General features: G+C 44.3%; 1 protein-coding gene across 3 annotated transcripts in view; it reads left to right on the top strand.

The window, feature by feature from the left end:
- Phactr4 (phosphatase and actin regulator 4) overlaps nt 1–18,638 on the top strand; it is a 65,064-nt gene that overhangs the window by 16,313 nt on the left and 30,113 nt on the right. For 2 of the 3 annotated variants that reach the window (XM_051171000.1, XM_051170999.1), the window contains exons 2-3: nt 12,545–12,718; nt 16,566–16,646. In XM_051171000.1, the coding sequence (XP_051026957.1) occupies nt 12,545–12,718; nt 16,566–16,646 (255 nt within the window). The remainder of the gene's footprint in view (nt 1–12,544; nt 12,719–16,565; nt 16,647–18,638) is intronic. The other variant, XM_051171001.1, reaches the window with a different exon arrangement.

Raw genomic sequence — 18,638 nt, 5'->3', positions numbered from 1 at the left:
CCTGTATTGATAAGTTACCCACCAGGTAACAGAGCGCCCCTGCGATTGCGGCACCACAGGTCTTCTCAAACAGAAACTGATCTCAAGTAATGGCAGGCGTTTATTCACACCACGGAAACGAGAGGGTTCTGAGAAACATCAAGTTGTTGAACTGGTACGATTTAGTGATGTGGCCTTTTTTATAAAGAACATCCATCTAATCTCTATACTGATCGCTTTTTCTGTGCTTTTAAGAAAGAATCAGGAAAATTAAGTAAATAAATAAGTAAACAAACAAACGAATGAACCAGGGCCTGGAGAGATGGTTTCATAGTTAGGAGCACTGGCTGCTCTTCCAGAGGTTCTGAGTTCAATTCCCAGCAACTATATGGTAGCTCACAACCATCTATAATGTGATCTGATACCCTCTTCTGGCCTGCAGGTGTACATGCAGGCAGAGCACTGTATACATAATAATTTTTTAGAAAGAATGAAAGAATGAACGAACCAAGGAGTCTTGAGTTGTGCCCCAGTTGTAGGGTGCTCTTACTAGCTGGACAAAGCCTTGGGTTCAGTCTCCAGCACCACATAAGCTTGGGTATAGTGCATGCCTGTAAAACTGCCGTTCAGGTGGAGGTAGGGGATCGGAATGCCCCGGTTCCTCTTGGCTACATACTGAGTGCCAGGCTTGCTTGGGTCGCCTGAAACACGTTCTCAACAAGAGCTTTGGGAGACTGGAGGTGTGGCCTGAGGTAAAGTGCTTACTAGCATGCCTGAGACCCTGGATTGGATTTCATCCCAACCATGGCAGACAATAGCCAGGCATGGTGGTGCCCGCCTTTAATCCCAGCACTTGGGAGGCAGAGGCAGGTGGATCTCTGTGAGTTCAAGGCCAGCCTGATCAAGTTCCAGGACAACTAGGGCAATGTAGAGAAGCTCTTGTCTCAAAAAGTGACAAACAAAAAAAATTTTTAAAAAAAACTTTACTTGTATGTGGGTCTTGCCCTGTGTACCACATGTGTGCTTGGTGTCCACTGAGTCCAGAAGAGGGCATCTTGTCCCCTGAAAGTGGAGTTACAGATAGGTGGGAACAGGAGTCAGAGTTAAGTCTGTGGAAGCGTAGCTGGTGCTCTTAACCACTGAGCCTCCTCGGCAGTCCTCGGATACTAATATTTTTAGGACGTGTTTTAGTAGGCACTGTTTAGAAGGCTTCACTAGATCCTTTAGAGGGATAAATGAGCCGAAATATACCACAGTTAAGTATACTAGAACTGTAATACTCAGGTCTTTGTTCACTCTTTTCTTAAAAAAAAAAAAAAAACACCTGTGTGTGTGTTTAGGTATTATGTGGTATAATGAGGTGTGTGTGGTACTGCTTATGTGTGTTTGTGGTATATTGTGTGTCTGGTGTTGTGTATGTGCATGGCTGTGTGTGTGTGGTGTTGTATATATGCACATATTTATGAAGGTGTGCAGGTGGGGCCCTGAGGTGGATTTCAGTTACCTTCTCAGTCACTCTCTCTACTTTATTGTTGTTGTTGTTGTGTTTTACATTGTTTTTCTTTAGGTAGTTGTTACCTGTGCATATGCATGTTTAGAGACATGTATATCGGACACACAGTGCTTTTGTAGAAGTCAGAGGACAGCTTAAGAGAGTCTGTTCTCTACTTCCCCATTATGGAACCCAGAAATCAAACTCAGGTCTCCTGGTTCAGTAACTAGAGTCTTGTTTTTGTTTTGTTTTTTTCCCAGACAGGGTTCCTTGGCTGTCCTGGACTTGCTTTGTAGACCAGGCTGGCCTTGAACTCATAGAGATACGCCTGTCTCTGTGTCGGGAGTGCTGGGATTACTGGCATCGAGCTGCCATGCTGGCTTTTACATGGGTGCTGGGGATCCAAAACCCAACTGACTTGGTGAGCAGTGTACTGACGATGCTGTTGCCCAGCCTCGCAGTCAGGCATCCTCATCTCCGGAGTATGTACGTCCTGTGGCTGAGGTGTAAGCAGCTTCACTGTGTGGTGTGGGCTTTGTCCTAGGCTAAGCAAGCCCTCTTCCACTTGCTGAGCCCTAATGAATCACTTCTGGCTGCAGCTGTGACAACATACATTTTCTCTGCTTGTGTTAGAAGTGCGGAAACCGGGGGCTGGAGAGATGGCTCAGAGGTTAAGAGCACTGACTGCTGTTCTGGAAGTCCTGTGTTCAATTCCCAGCAACCACATGGTGGCTCACAACCATCTATATGTGATCTGATGCCCCCTTTGGCCTGCAGGTGTACACACAGGCAGAGCATTGAATGATGATGATGATTAATAATAATAATAAATCTTTTGAGAGAGGGGGGGGGTGGTGGTGCAGAAACCTTATCCGCCTCCTCTGTCCGGTTCTTCCTAAGCCCCATGGTCAAGGCTGTGTAAGATCTCCAGAAGCTATGCAGGCCTTCTCTGCACAAAGTCCGCTTTGTTTATTAGTGAAAGATTTTGGTTCTATAACTTTGTTGCAGTTTTCTGGAACTTGTCTTTAAATCCAATAATAAGCCTCTTTTAGAGAACAAGAACAATGTGGTAAGCGCTGTGGCAACGTGTCATAAATTATCCTGCCTGCTTCCAAAGTTCTGAAGCTTAAGGTCAGCCAGGGATGGGGAGTGCGACTCTTTGTCTTTTTTGTTTGTTGAGTTGTTTTCATCTTTTCTTTCTTTCTGTTTTTTTCTTTATTCTTCCAATCCCCCCCACCCCCCCAAGACAGGGTTTCTCTGTGTAGCCTTGGCTGTCTTGGACTTGCTTTGTAGACCATGCTGGCCTCAAACTCACAGCGATCCACCTCCTGAGTGCTGGGATTAAAGGTGTGCACCAACACGCCTGGGCCCTTGTTTTTGTTTTTTCAAGACAGGGTCAGGGCTTCTCTGTGTAGCCTTGGCCATCCTGGACTGGCTTTGTAGACCAGGCTGGCCTCGAACTCACAGAGATCTGCCTGCCTCTGCCTCCCTAAGTGCTAGATTACAGGCGTGCTCCACCATGTTCAAAGGAATTGCACACACCTTTAATTCCTGCACTCGGGAGACAAAGGCTTGCAGATCTCTGTGAGTTTGAGGCCAGCCTGGTCTACATAGTGACTCTATGACTCTGTTACACAAAGAAACCGTGGGTGTGGAACCAGAAAAAAACAAAACAAGACCCCCAAAACCAAAAAGGGCCAAAAATGTTGCACTGGTGGTAAAAGTGCTTGTCATTCAAGTCTGATGCCCTGAATTTCATCCCTGAAACTCACATGGTAGAAGGAGAGAAACTCCTTCAAGTTGTCCTTTGACCTCCACACATGAGCCCTGGCATATGTACACACACATACACACTCATACACAGTGAATGGGGGGCAGGGTGTGATCTTACAAATGAAAGCAAAAACCAGCCAAAATTAATAAGTAATAATTTTTAAAGTTGATAAGGTATGAGCTGGAGAGATGGTTCAGAGGTTAAGAGCACTGACTGTTCTTGGAAAGGTCCTGAGTTCAATTCCCAGGCAACCATCTGGTGGCTCACAACCATCTATAATGAGATTTGGTGCCCTCTTCTGGCCTGCAGGAATACAGGCAGGCAGAGCGCTGATAGTAATAAAGAAATAAATCTTTTTTTAAAATTGAGAAGATATAAATAATAGACATGGAATTCAAATAAACTAGGTGATTTAGTCATTTATTACAAATTTAGTGAAGAAATGTTGAAGATTTGTGTTTTGTGGATTTCTGTTGCCTGCCAATATGTAGCCATCCAGCATAGGTGACCTAGCTGTGGCTGGGTGTGATGCTACTGTCTGTAAGACCAGCCACTCTGGAAGCTGGAGACAGTAAGCTCAAGGCCAGTCTGGGCGAGTGAGGTCTCATCTCAAAGTAAATGGAAAGGGGCTGGAGAGATGGCTCAGAGGTTAAGAGCGCCATCTGTTCTTCCAAAGGTCCCAAGTTCAATTCCCAGCAACCACATGGTGGCTCACACCCACCTGTAGTGAGATCTGGTGCCTTCTTGTGGTGGGCAGGCACACATGTGGGCAGAATACTACTGTATAAATAATAAATAAAGCTTTAAAAAAAAAAAAAAAGAACACTGACTGTTTTTCCAGAGGTCCTGAATTCAGTTCCCAACAACCACATGGTGGCTCACACCCATCTATAATGTGATCTGATGCCCTCTTCTGGTGTGCAGGTAAACATGCAGATAGGGCACTCATACACAGAATCAGTCAATCATCAATCAATCAATCAATCTTAAGAAAAAAATTAAATGGAAAGAAGTCTAGGGACCACGGTTTAGTGGTATAATACAGGAGGTCTTTGTTTCAGTCCCCAGTACTACTAAAATTGGGATATATAAAATTATAGTCTTTGACCGAGGGTGTATTGTTTAATCCTGTTTGTTTGTTTTTTTAATACATTTATTTGTGGTTTTTTTTCTTTCTTTCTTTCTTTCGTTTTGGTTTTTTGGTTTTTTGAGACAGGGTTTCTCTGGGCATCCCTGGCTGCCCTGGATTTGCTTTGTAGGCCGGGATGGCCTCAAACTCACAGTGATCCGCTTGCCTCTGCCGCCCAAGTGCTGGGATTAAAGGTGTGCGCCACCATCACGCCCGGCTAGTTTTCTTTATCTACTTATGTATAGGTATAACTTACACATAATTAGTGAATATCTGAAGAGCCAAAGTGTTAAAAGGTTTGGCTTGCTTTCGTTGTTTTGAGACAAAGTCTCTGCTCTGAAATCCAGGTTGGCCTTGGACTCACTATGAACCTTAGACTAGATCTCAAAAGATACAGCTAACCCCTGCTTCAGTCTTTGAAGTGTTCGAATCATAGGCATGAATCACCATAGCCAACTTTTAGTGGTTTTTATTACTATAAGCATCTATCTTGACAACCCTCTCTGTGCTTTTAAAATTCTCTCTCCCTCTCCCTCTCCCTCTCCCCCCCCTCTCCCTCTCTCTCTCTCTCTCTCACACACACACACACACACCACAGTCCTTTAATCCCAGGACTTAGAAGGCAGAGGCAGGTAGATCTCTGTGAATTTGAGCCAACTTGGTATACAGAGCAAAATCCAGAACACCAGGGTGACACAGAGAAACCCTGTCTCCAAAACCTGAAAACCAAAAAAACCAAAACCAAAACCAAAAAACCAAACCACTCCTGGATATGGGTAGCACGTACTTTTTGTTTTTTCAAGGCAGGACTTCTCTGTGTAACCTTGGCTATTTTGGAATTCGATCTGTAGCCCAGGCTGGCCTCAAATTCAACAGATCTGCCTGCCTCACCTCCCCAGTGCTGGGAATAAGGCCCCACCACCACCACTGCCAGGCTGGTGGCACAAACTTTTAATCTCAGCTCTTAGGATGCAGAGGCAGATGAATCTCTGTGAATTCCAGACCAACTTGGTCTCCATGTCAAGTTCCAGACCAGCTAGGGTTCCATGTGAGACAGCTGTCTAAAGGAAAAAGAAACAGAAACAGCAGGAAGAGAAGAGAGAGAAGAACAAGAAGGGGCTTGAGAAATAGCTCAGTGGTTAAGGGCACTGGCTGCTCTTCCAGAGGACCTAGGCTTGATTCCCAGCACCCAGATGGTGACTTAGAACCATCGAAGCCGGGCGTGGTAGCACCCGACTTTAATCCCAGCACTCAGGAGGCAGAGACAGGCGATCACTGTGAGTTCGAGGCCAGCCTGGTCTACAAAGGGAGTCCAGGACAGCCAAGGCTACACAGAGAAATTCTGTCTCGAAACATCCAAAAAGCAAAAGAAAAACAACCATCTGTGACTTCAGTTCCAGAAGAATCCAGCATCCTCTTCTGACTTCTTCACCAGGCATGCATATCATGCACAGATAAGCGTGCTGGCAAAATACTCATATACATCAGGTAAAGTAAATGTTAATAAAAATAAAGTGGCTGGCCAAGCACAGTGATTTACACCTGTAATCCCAGCACTCAGGGTGGCAGAGGAAGGCAGATCTCTATGAGTTTGAGGCCAGCCTGGTCTACAAAGTCCAGAAGCCAAGGCTACACAGAAACCCTATCTCAAAAAACCAAAAATGAATAAATAGGTGGATGATTCCTGGGTAGTGACACCCAGGCCTGACCTCTGACCTCCATGCATACCTGCATACACAAAAACAAATAACAAAACCTATATGTGAGTAAAGAATTGATCAATTATCACAGGACATTTTAATGCCGTATAACTGGATGACAAATTAGTTTGTAGAAGAATTTAATTTGAATCTGATTTTATAATTTTGACCTTTTAAATTAAAAGTTATACTTACTTATTTGTGTGTTCACGTGCACATGCAGTGTGCATAAGGAGGTCAGAGGACAACGTACAGGAGTCTGCTCTCTCTACCATGTGGGTCTCAGGTCAAACTCAGGTTGTCAGACTTATGACCAGCAAGTGTCTTTACCTGCAAAGCCATCTTTCTAGCCTCTTTATAAAGTTTGATATTGAATAATATTTGAGATAAATAACAGTTGTGTAGGTTGTTATGAAAATAAGAGTTATATAATATGCTATTTTGTAAATTGCATTTTTGTGTGCTTTGTTGTTGCTGTTTAACTTTTGTTTTTTTGAGATATCGTTTCATATACCACAGATGGCCTTGAACTTTTGGTAATTATTTTTTATGTTTAATTTAATGTTGGTTGATTTGGCTATCAAATGCTGGGATTGTAGGTGTGTATTACCTTGCCATTATAAATTGTATGCTATAAGCCTTTGTTAGTAAGTGAATCCACATGTAAGAAATACAACTCCTAGCCGGGTGTGGTGGCTCACGCCTTTAATCCCAGCACTCGGGAGGCAGAGGCAGGCGGATCACTGTGAGTTCGAGGCCAGCCTGGTCTACAAAATGAGTCCAGAATAGCCAAGGCTACACAGAGAGACCCTGTCTCGAAAACAAAAACAAAAACAAACAAAAGATGGCTGACTGGGTGTGGTGCTGTGCACCTGTCATCTCTGTACTTGAGAGACTGAGAGGAGCCTGGGTTTGAAGGCAGCCAGCGTAGACCTTGTTTCAAGGGGGGCAAAAAGACAGCTGTCAGGTGAAACAGAAAAACAAAATGGAGGGAAATGTGTTTCTACAGTGATAAGGGAAGCTTCATATTAGTAAAAAGGGTCCATTCAAGAGGAAACCATCTGGGCTAGAGAGGTGGCATTAACCTCAGGTGGCTTGGGACTTCCCAGGACTCCAGCTCCAAGGGATCTGCTGCCTTCCTCTGAACTCTACAGGGACCCACACAACCACATGTGCACACACACATACACATAATGTTTTAAATGTACTAACGGGCTGGAGAGATGGCTTGTGGGTAGGAGCACTGGCTGCTCTTCCAGAGGACCTGGATTCCCAGCCCTCACACCAGGACTTAAAACTATCTGCAACTTTAGTCCCTGGGGATCTGACACCCTCTTTCTATTTCTAGCCCCCTCAGGCACTGGGTGTGTACACACACACACACACAGTGCATAGACACATATGAAGATAAAATACCCTCATATATTTGTTTCTTAAATTTTTTGGTTTTGGTTTTTGAGACAGGGTTTTTCTGTGTAGTCCTGGTTGCTCTGGAACTCAGAAGTCACCTGCCTTTGCCACTTGAGTGCTGGGATTAAAGGCGTGTGCCACCATGCCTGGCTCTTAAATTTTTTTGTAAAAGAGAAAAACATGTCTGCCATGGTGGTGCATGCCTTTAATCCCAGAACTCAGGAGGCAGAGGTAGGTGGATTTTTGAATTCAAGAACAGCCTGGTCTACAAAGCAAGTCCAAGATAAGCCAAGAAAACCCTGTCCTGAAAGACAAAAAAATAAAAAAGAGGAAAATATAACTATATTTATAATTATCCATCAGAAGAGTAGACCTTGTCACATAAAACAGAGACAAATTATTTTAATAATTAGAGATATTATTGTACCTCCCCCAATAGTGTGGAACAAGCAGACAACACACCAGATACGATATTAATAATTGTGCAACACAAAGAGCCAGCTTGCCCTGATTGGCATATTTGGAACATTACACTACACCCAGCTACTACACAGTACACATCGCCATTGTCTGGTTGGTTGCTTGGTTTTGGTTTTTGAGACAGGGTTTCTCTGTGTAATAGCCCTGGCTGTCCTGGAACTCTCTTTGAAGACCAGTCTGGCCTCGAACTCAGAGATCTGCCTGCCTCTGCCTCCAAGTGCTGAGAGATTACAGGCGTGTGCTACCACACCCAGCATGTGTGTCTGTATTTAGATAAGGCTTGCTATGAACATAGCCTATGCTGCCTTCATAGTGCTGAGTGCTGGGATCATTAACTGTGAGCCCCTGGGTCCTGCTCATGATACATTGTTTACTATTTTAATTTGTGAAATTTTTTTATCTTGTTTAATGTGTTTCTATGTTTTTCCTGTGTGTATGTATGTGGGCTGTATGCATGCCTGATGCCTGTGGAGGTTGAAAGAGGGCATCTGATCCTCTGGAACTGGAGTTGTCCATGGTTGTGAGCCACCGTGTAGGTGATGGGACTTGAACCTGGGACTTCCGCTGAGCCATCTTTCTAGTCCCTTATTACTTTATTATCAGTGTGAGTTTGTGGTATATTCTGGGATTCAGTTTTCTCCTTCCACTATGTAAGAGAACTCAGACCAGGTTTTACCCACAGAACCATCTCTCTGGCCCTGTTTATTTTTAAGTTAAGATCTTAGTATGTAGTTTAAGAACTCACTCTGTGGTCCCGAACCTCAAGCAATCCTCCTGCCTCAACCTCCCAAGTGCAGATATTATAGGTATGCACCACCATATTTGGCACAGTGCACACTGTTTTCAGTTGTATATGAAATGCAATATAAGTTTGCTTAGAAAAATTTGTGTTTCTGGCTGGGTGTGGCAATTCATGCCTTAAATCCCAATACTATGAAGACAGTGGTAGGAGGATCTCTGTGAGTTTGAGATCACACTTCTAATGCTGTGACCTTTAAATACAGTTCCTCATGTTGTGGTGACCCCCCCCCACCACCATAAAATTATTTTTGTTGCTACTTTGAAACTGTAATATTGTTACTGTTTTGAATTTTAATGTAAATATTTAGGTTTTCTGATGGTTGAGGGTGACCCCAAAGGGGTGTGACCCACAGCTTACACTGAGTTCCTGAACAGCCAGGACTACACAGAGACCCTATCTCAAAAAACAAAACAAGGGTATGGTTCCTTTTACTTTGAGGTGTGTGTGAGTGAGCCTGGGAAGCACGGGGTCACCTTGTCATCCCTGTGGGGAAGCCTTGCTGAGCAGTGCTGTAACTTGGGCTCTTCCAACTGCCTCAACAAGGCAGAAAATGTCTGCCTCTGTCTCTTAACGTGTGAGGTTTCTAGATAATAATCTGAGCTTGGGTGACAGACTTAGTGGACATAAGACCCCTGAATATAAAAAAAAAAAAGACCCCTGAATATTTAGGGTGTTTTAATTGCATGCAGGACCTTGTGCCAGTGCCACACTCACTTGAGAGCTTCAGCCCTGCTCTTGTATTTTTGAGACAGGATCTCTTTCTTAGCCCACAGTGTCCTAGAGCTTTTGGTGCTCCTGTTTTTGCCTCCTGGGTGCTAAGATTATAGGTGTGTGCCATCACACCTGACTGCAGAGTTTTTAAAAGGATTCATGGTCCCACTTCCTGAAAAGCCTGTATATTATGAAGGCAGTGGGCTGATTCTAAATATTTGGACAGACATGTGAGTCACTGAAGTAATATGTAGTTTGTCATTGAAAGTAGGGAGGGGAGGAGGAAGAAGAATAGAAACCTAAGTGAAGCCGGATGTGGTGGCTCATACCTGTGATTGTCATTTGAGAGGATGGCCATGGAGGATCAGGGGTTCAGGGTCATCTTTAGCTACAGTTGAATTCAAAGTAAGCCTGGTCTACTTAAGACCCTGTCACATAAAACAAACAAAAGTAAAAATACAATGATACATGGATAACAAATGTTAATATGGATGAATGAATTGGAAAACATAATGTTCAAGGCTAGGTGTGGCTTCACCCCACAAAGTTCTGTTCTAAAACATTTGACAAAATTAGATACATATGAAGAGAGAAGCAAAGAAAATAATGTTTCTACCAGGCATGGTGGCTCACGGCTTTAGTACCAGCACTCAGGAGTCAGAGGTAGGTGGATCTCTGACTTGGAGGTCAGACTGGTCTACAGAGTGCGTTTCAGGACAGCCAGGGCTACACAGAGAAACCTGTCATGAAAAACCAAAAAGGATTTCCTTTTCACTTTCTGTATTTGGTAATATGCTCAGGACCTGCTTTATACAAAGCAAAACAGGTGCGCGCATGTGTTTGCGTGTGTGTTTCAATAGGGACTGGACATAGAGACACACACATACTTTAAAAGTTTGAGCTACATTTCTAGTCTTTGTCATTTTGAATCCTTGCAAGAAAGATGACACATAAATACAGTGTTAAAAACAATGAAGAGTTAAAAGTGTCAAATTAAGTTTTACTTCGGAAAGCAATTAGTGGCCAGCACTCCAGAGGCAGAGGCAGGTGGATTTATGTGAGTCCAGCCTAGTCTACAAAGTGAGTCCAGGACTCTGTTACACAGAGAAAGAAGGAGGAGGAGGAGGAGGAGGAGGAGGAGGAGAAGACGACGACGACAAAACGAAATCCCCTCCACCCAAAAAACAAACAAACAAACAAACAAACAAAAAAAACCCAAGATGAGTGTTTGGTATGGGTTGCTTTTTTTTGTTTTGTTTTGGGGGGGTTGTTTGTTTGTTTGTTTGTTTGGTTGGTTTGTCTTTTCATGACAGGATTTCTCTGTGGAGCCTTGGCTCTCCTAGACTCACTTTGTAGACAAGACTGATCTCGAACTCACAGCGATCCACCTGCCTCTGCCTCCCAAGTGCTGGGATTAAAGGCGTGCACCACCACACCTGGCTCCATGATAACTTTGTTTAAAGACCCTTCAGGCAGGACCTTCTCTGTCTGGCTGAAATTTTGGCTGCTTCTCTTTATGGTCTTTTCTTTCACATTTTTAGTCCAATTAAAACTTTATATATAGGCTGGAAAGATGGTTCAGTGGTTAAGAACACTGTCTTCTCTTCCAAAGGTCCTGAGTTCAATTTCCAGCAACCACATGGTGGCTCACAGCACAACCATCTATACCCTCTAATGCCCTCTTCTGGTGTGCATGCAGATAGAGCACTCATGTACATAAAATAAATAAATAAAGTCTTTAAAAGGAAACTTTAGATGTATGTAATTTTTCCTTCTTTCAGTTAAATAACATTTTCTGCAACACTCATGGATTTTCCAGGAGTCATGTGTAGAGGCACGCACCTGTAATTCCAATGCTGAAGAGGTTAAGACAGGAAGATCACATGTTTAAGACCAGAATGGGCTACGTAGCAAGCCATGGTCTGAAAAAGGGCCTAAATCAGCCCCAAGGTGGCTCATAGGTAAACACCCTGGAAGCCAAGCCTGATGACCTGAGTTCAGTCCTAGGACCCACACAGTGGAAGAGGAAGATTGACTGTTTTCCTGTCCTCCACATAGGCCCTGGGCTGTGTGCAGCTCCCCTGCCTCCCCACCCACCCACATACACAGAAGCTAACGTAAAAAAGAATGTATTTGAAAAGTAACAACAACACAGACCTACAGTGCTAAAAGATAATTTTTTCAGTCCATAGGTTGAGCTCTTCTGCCCCACACATTGCACCTTAACCCCAGCAGCACATCCTCAGAGCTGCTTCTTTCACTTAGACCAAACAACTCTGGGACAGTACGTGGAGTGCAAGGCTGCATTGTGTTGCCTTCCTGCTTTTTCTTTTTGTTGTCATGGTTGCCTTCCTGTCCCGCCTTGGCTGCTACTTTCCCTACCGTTAAAGCTAACTAAGACCTGTACATGTTGTCATTGTGAGGGCCTTAAGATCTTTGATCTCAGTCCTGAGCTTGTGGCGTGTCACCTGTTTTGGGTCAAATCTTTATTAGCAGGATTTTCCCTAAGTAATACTGTGATAGGCAAAGTAGAATCTCACCTCTGCTGCCCCCTTAGTCCCTCTGTCCCTCCATGTCAAAGTATCTTCCCTAATGCCCCTCCCTCTCCTCAGACTCCTCCACATTTATGCAGAGCCCTTTTTGTTGTGGGGAGTAAATCTGATAAACAGACACAAAGTGTCAACACTTGATGGGTTGCCCTTCCCTGAACTGTTTGAATCCAGGACACTGTTGAGAGGGTGGTGTTCAACAGTGAGTCCTCAGTGGTGGATTCCTCGCCTCGCTGATACAGAGCTCATGGATGTCCAGAAGACGTCTACATTGTGTATGCCAAAGGTGTGGCCCTGGTCCTTATCGGCTCATGGAACTTTCTTCAACTTTCTTCTTAAGTGACGTCAGACTTGAGTTGGGCCTTGGCTGTCCACGTAACATCGGCAGTGTGACTTCCCTCCTGGTTGTTTTTCGTTGCTCTCATCTTTTCCAAGAGTCACAGGAAGAGAGGGACATTTTTAGAGGTTATGCAGGAATAATGAATTGGCTGTCCCTTCCTACTCTCCTCTCTGTGCAGAAGAAGCCGAGCAGCCCTCTGGAGACCCAGGCATGGTCATGGACAGTGTGGAAGCAGGAGACACAACACCTCCCACCAAAAGAAAAAGCAAGTTCTCTGGTTTTGGCAAGATCTTCAAGCCGTGGAAATGGAGGAAAAAAAAAAGCAGTGATAAATTCAAAGAAACATCAGAAGGTAAGATGTAAGATTTAAATGTGTGCTCTGAGGAGTGGGGTGGGTGCTCACCTAGTTAGGTTCTTCCTGATACCGCAGAGAGCCTGCTGTGCTTGTGGGAGGGCTGCGAGGTTAAGGTCCTTCCTAGTCATATATTAAGTTTCTGGCTAAGTGGAGCTCTGTAGGACTTTGCCAATCAGTCAATCAATAAGTAAGGAAGGCTTCTAATTTTAAGCGTTCCGAGCCCTATGAGACCTTACTAATAAGCAAACAAACAAACAAATTAATAAGGCATCTAATTTTAAGTGCTTCCTGGGTACCATGAGACCTTGCCTAGAATGTTAGGTAGGTACATAGGTAGGTAGGTAGGTAGGTAGGTAGGTAGATAGATAGATAGATAGATAGATAAGGCTTCTAATTTTAAGTGTTCCCTGTGTGGGCTAAGGACATGACTGAGTAGGTCAGACTCTTGATGCAAATGTGAGGACCTAAGTTGGAACCCCAGAACCCACATAAAGCCAGTTTTGGTGCATATACTATTGTGGTCCAGTGCTTTTGTGGGAGATGAAAGGCTGCAACATAGAATCCCCAGAAACCCAAGGGACAACTGGCATGCACAGTGGGGAAAGAAAAACAGAAAAAAACGAGTCCCTGGCATGGTGGCACACTTCTGTAATCCCAGCACTCAGGAGGCAGAGGCAGGTGGATCTCTGTGAGGCCAGCCTGGTCTACAGAGTGAGTCCAGGACAGCCAAGGCTACACAGAGAAACCCTGTCTCAACCAAAGTTGTGAGAACTGATACTGGAGGTTGACCTCTGACCGTCACATGCATACCATGTCATGCATGTTACCAAGTACGCTGGCACACATATACATACAAATTGTTCACACACATGAAAAAAATAAAAATTCCCTGATTTAGGTGGGTTTGGTAGTTTAGGCTATGATCCTAGTAGCATTTGGAAGGCAGAGGTGGGAAGATGAAGAGTTTAAAGTTATCCTTGGCCACACAGAAAATTCAGAGTCTGGATTATACGAGACAAACAGTAACAACAAAGTGCTTGTGGGGGTTCCATTAATTAATTGGTTCCTTGATCAATATAGAGGACAGTCTCGTGTATCACAGGGTGTCCATGTACTCTGTATCCAGCAGGGACAGTCTTGCCCTCGTGTTCTCTTCCCCCTCCCTCCTGAGCACTAGAATTCCAGGGATATGCAGTAGATTGTGTTTCTACAGTGCTGGAGATTGAGCAGGGCTTCTGCTTGGAAGGCACACATCCTACCCAGTGAGTTTCCTGTTTTAGAAGCACCCAACTTTTCACATCTTCCTAAACTTCTATAGCCTCCTACTTGAAAAGCGTAGTCTTTTAGAATTTAGATAAATGGTCCTTCGCTGAGCCTTTGCTCTCTGCATTTTTGTGTTGAGGAGTAAGCATATAACCCTAAGGCATGACACATGCCAGGCGTGTGCTCTACCGCTGACCTATGCCTCAGGGCTTTTTAAATTTTTTTTAAGGCAGGGCCTCAAGTAACCTGCTATTCACTTCTTTCCTGGCATGGCCTCTGTTGTAGCACTTATCCTGCGTCAGCCTCCCAAGTGCAGTGATATGGACCATGGTATCCAGTTGTAGTTTTGTTCTTTTTTGGGGCAGAGGAGGCTGGTTTTTCAAGACATGGTTTCTCTGTGTAGCCTTAGCTGTCCTGGACTTGCTTTGTAGACCAGGCTGGCCTTTGAACTTATAGAGAGCCACCTGCCTGCACCTCCCCAAGTGCTGGGATTGTAGGCATGTGCCACCACGCCCAGCTAAATTGTTGGTTAAGCTACAGTTTGTTTCTTGAGTCTATTAAAAATTTCAAAGTCTGAAGCTAGGCATGGTAGTACACCCTGTAATCCCAACACTCGGGAGGCAGAGGCAGGTGGATCACTGTGAGTTCGAGGACGGCCTGGTCTACAAAGTGAGTCCAGGACAGCCAAGGCTACACAGAGAAACCCTGTCTCAAAAAACAAAAACAAAAAAACCAAAACACACACACACACACACACACGCACACACGCACACGCACAAAACTCCAACAAGGGCTGGAGAGACGGCCCAGAGGTTAAGAGCACTGTCTGTTCTTCCAAAGGTCCTGAGTTCAATTGCCAGCAACCACATGGTGGCTCATAACCATCTATAATGTGATCGGATGCCCGTTTCCGGCATGCAGGTATACACACAGGCAGAAACTCTATACCTAATAATAAATAAATAATTTTTTTGTTTTGTTTGGTATTTTGAGACAGGATTTTTCTCTCTGTTTAGACTTGGCTATCCTGCATTCACTTTTGTAGATCAGGCTGGCTTCAAACTCACAGAGATCCACCTGCCTCTAGCTCCCGAGTGCTGGGATTAAAGGCATGCACCACCACCGCTCAGCTAATAAATAAATCTTTAAAAAACCCAAAAACAACAACTAAAAGAAAGGCAAGTTTAGGCTGCCTGGCAAGGTGGCACAGGCTTGTAATCCTAGCACTTGGGGAGGCAGAGGCAGGCAAATCGCTGTGAGTTTGAGACCAGCCTGATTAGCAAAGTGAGTCCAGGTACGACAGCCAAGGCTCCACAGAGAAACTCTGTGTCCAAAACAAACAAACAGCACTTGGGAGGCAGAAGTAGGCAGAGTTCAAGGGGAACAAATAATAAATATGAAAATAAAAGGACTAGATAGGAATCTGCAATGAAACTCTGCATTGCCTGCACTGTAGCAGGTCTAAGGTGCTTCTGCTTAGCCCACTACTGAGTTATTGTTGTTTTGTTTTTGTTTGTTTGTTTTTCAAGACAAGGTTTCTCTGTGTAGCCTTGGCTGCCCTAGACTCACTCTGTAGACCAGACTGACCTTGAACTCACAGATATTTGCCTGTCTCTGCCTCTCAGAGTGCTAGAATTACAGGTATGCACTACCACACCCAGCCCTTGTTTTGTTTTTCAAGACAGGGTTTCTCTGTGTAGCCTTGGCTGTCCTGGACTCCCTTTGTAGACGAGGCTGGCCTCGAACTCACAGAGATCTGCCTGCCTTTGCCTCCAGAGTCCTGGGATCAAAGGTGTCCACCACCACACCCAGCCATTGTCTTGGGTATTTTTTTATTTTTTAATTTTTAAAATTTTATTTTATTAATTTATTCTTATTACATCTCAATGGTTATCCCCTCCCTTGTATCCTCCCATTCCTCCCTCCCTCCCATTTTCCCCTTACTCCCCTCCCCTATGACTGTGACTGAGGGGGACCTCCTCCCCCTGTATATGCTCATAGGGTATCAAGTCTCTTCTTGGTAGGCTGCTATCCTTCCTCTGAGTGCCGCCAGGTCTCCCCCTCCAGAGGACGCGGTTGGGGTTTTTTAAATACTCAATTCTAGGTGTAGAACCCAGGGCCTTGGACATGCCAAGCCATCAGTGCTGTTACTCTAACTTCCAGCGCAGGCATTAACTTTGTCTTGTTTCAGTCAGGAGCCTTGCCATGCCCTACCTGGCCTAATACTGTATAGCATAGGCTAGCCTCGAACTTGGCAGCACTTCTCAGCGTCGTATCTCAAAGGATGATTTTTGTTTTGTTTGAGGCAGTCTTGTGTAGCTCATGCTAATCTAGAGTTCACTATGTAGCTGAGGCTGTCCCAGAACTTATCCTCCTGCCTCCACCTCTCACACACTAGTATTGCAGCCATGTGGTACCAACCTCAGCTGAGTGTTTAAATATAACGTTACTTTCCCTGTTCTCTTTACCTTAAGAACACAAGTAATGTGAACCACTTTATTCTTTTATACTTATAAAGCTAAGAGATATGTTGACCTTCCAACTGCCACACTTCTGAGTTCTGTTTCCAATTTAATGTTAGTTTTAGAGAGAAAAATATCTATGCGAAAACCGAGAGAAGAGCTGGTTAAACGAGGGGTTCTGTTGGAAGACCCCGAGCAGGGTGAGTTCCAAATTATCAGCTACGTCTGTGTGTGCAGTTGTCTGCCCCTGGGTCCCACTCCGTGTTTGACTTCTCTGCTTTGCTTTACTCTTGCTGTAGCCATGGTGGAGGACCATTGTAAAAGTGTGGCTCCCTATTTCTCCCCAGGTGGCTGGCTTCACTCTTAAGCTCTGAATTAGAATAATTGGTGAAGGGTCCTGGCAGCACCTCTGCTATCCCTCTGTCTTCCTCAGATTGTGCCACCTTCAGTGGTGACAGTTACCTGAAATTGCAGATTGGTAGTTTTGACCAAATTGCCTCCATGCTCACCTCACCGTCACAGTGATCACTCGTGGTGGTTGAGTGCTCGTTACAGATGAATAGTGTTGAGACTGTCTTGTACGACTGTTAGGAAGTGAGGGATTAGAAATGTAAGACCCAGTACTATACCCTGGTTCATTTCATTTCTCTTCAGTTTCATACGCAGATTAGTTCACTACTTTTGCAGAATTGCCATCTTGCCCCTTCCTCTCCTAAAGTAAGAAATAGGCACTGTAGATGTAGCTCAGTGTTAAGGGCACTTGCTGCTCTTCCAGATGACCTGGGCTCAGTTCCAGGTATCCACACAATATCTCACAGCGTCTGTAACTCCAGTCCCAGGTGACCTAGCGCCCTTTTCTGCCATCCCCTGGCACCAAGCAAGGATGTGGTATACAGACATGCAGACAAAACACTAATACACTTAAAAACCAACAACAAAATATTCTAAAAATTAATAAAATATAAAAAGTACAGTGCCAGAGAGATGGCCTCACAAGTAAAGGAACCTGTAGAGAATTGACACCCATGAGTTGCCTCATCTCAGCATATTCTCATGACATGAACCATGACACATACATATTCATGCATGTGCACATGTCTGTAAATAAATAATAGCTTTTAAAATAAATAAAAAGCCAGGTGTGGTGGCACATACTGTTGGTCCTAGCACATGCAAGGCAGAGGCAGGCAGCTCTCTGTGAGTTCCAGGCTAGCCTGGTTTACATTATGAGTTCTAGACCATCCAGGGATAGATACACAGTGATACCCAGTCTCAGAAAGCAAAAAGAAAATAAAAATAAATAAAACATAAAATCTACAATTGGCCAGGTGTGGTGGTGTACATCTTTAATCCCAGCACTCGGAAGGCAGAGGCAGGTGGATCGCTGTGAGTTCAAGGAACCAGGGCTACACAGAGAAACTCTGTCTCGAAAAACAAAAACAAAACAAAACTACAACTGGATGTAGTGATATGTACCTGTAATCCCAGGAGGCAGAGTCAGGAGGGTTGTTCTAGGTTAAAAACCAGCCTGGTATATATAAGGAGCTCTAGGTCAAGCCAGGGATACATATTAAGGCTCTGTCTCAAACAAACAATAAAGCGGGAACAGTGGCACACTCCTATTACCTCAGCAGGCAGAGGCAGGTGGATCTCTGTGAATTCAAGACCAGCCTGGTCTACAGAGGGAGTCTAGGACAGCAAAGGCTACACAGACAAAGAGACCTTTCTTGAAAAAACAACAAACAAACAAGGACTATCTAAAGAGCTAGTTTAGTTACTAACCAATTAACTTAGTAGAAGTACAGCCAGGTATGGCCATATTTCTACAACCTTCTGTGGCCCTTGCCATTTTTTTTTTCCATGTGCATTAAAACAATAGTTTCTATTGCTTTTCCTGTTCAGTGCTACTTGTCTATAACCCTTTTTCCTAACAGCTTTCCGAGGCAACATTCTTCCTTTCTCTTCCCTCCCCACCCTTCTCTCTGTTTCTTTTGAGACAGGGTTCTCTGTGTAGCTCTGGTGGTTTTAGAACTCACCTGTGGTCCAGGCTGCCCTCGAACTCAGAGATCTGCCTACCTCTGCCTCTTGAGTGCTGGAATTAAAGGTGTGCACCACCACTGCCTGGCAAGATTTACTTATTAAATTTATGCATATGTCTGGTGTGTCTGTGTAGGGGTATGTGCACATAAGTG

Source organism: Acomys russatus, chromosome 29 (genome assembly GCF_903995435.1).
Source record: "Acomys russatus chromosome 29, mAcoRus1.1, whole genome shotgun sequence".
Classification (NCBI taxonomy): Eukaryota; Metazoa; Chordata; class Mammalia; order Rodentia; family Muridae; genus Acomys; species Acomys russatus.
The sequence above is the reverse complement of the archived record's forward strand: the minus strand, read 5'-3'. Positions and strand labels throughout refer to the sequence as shown.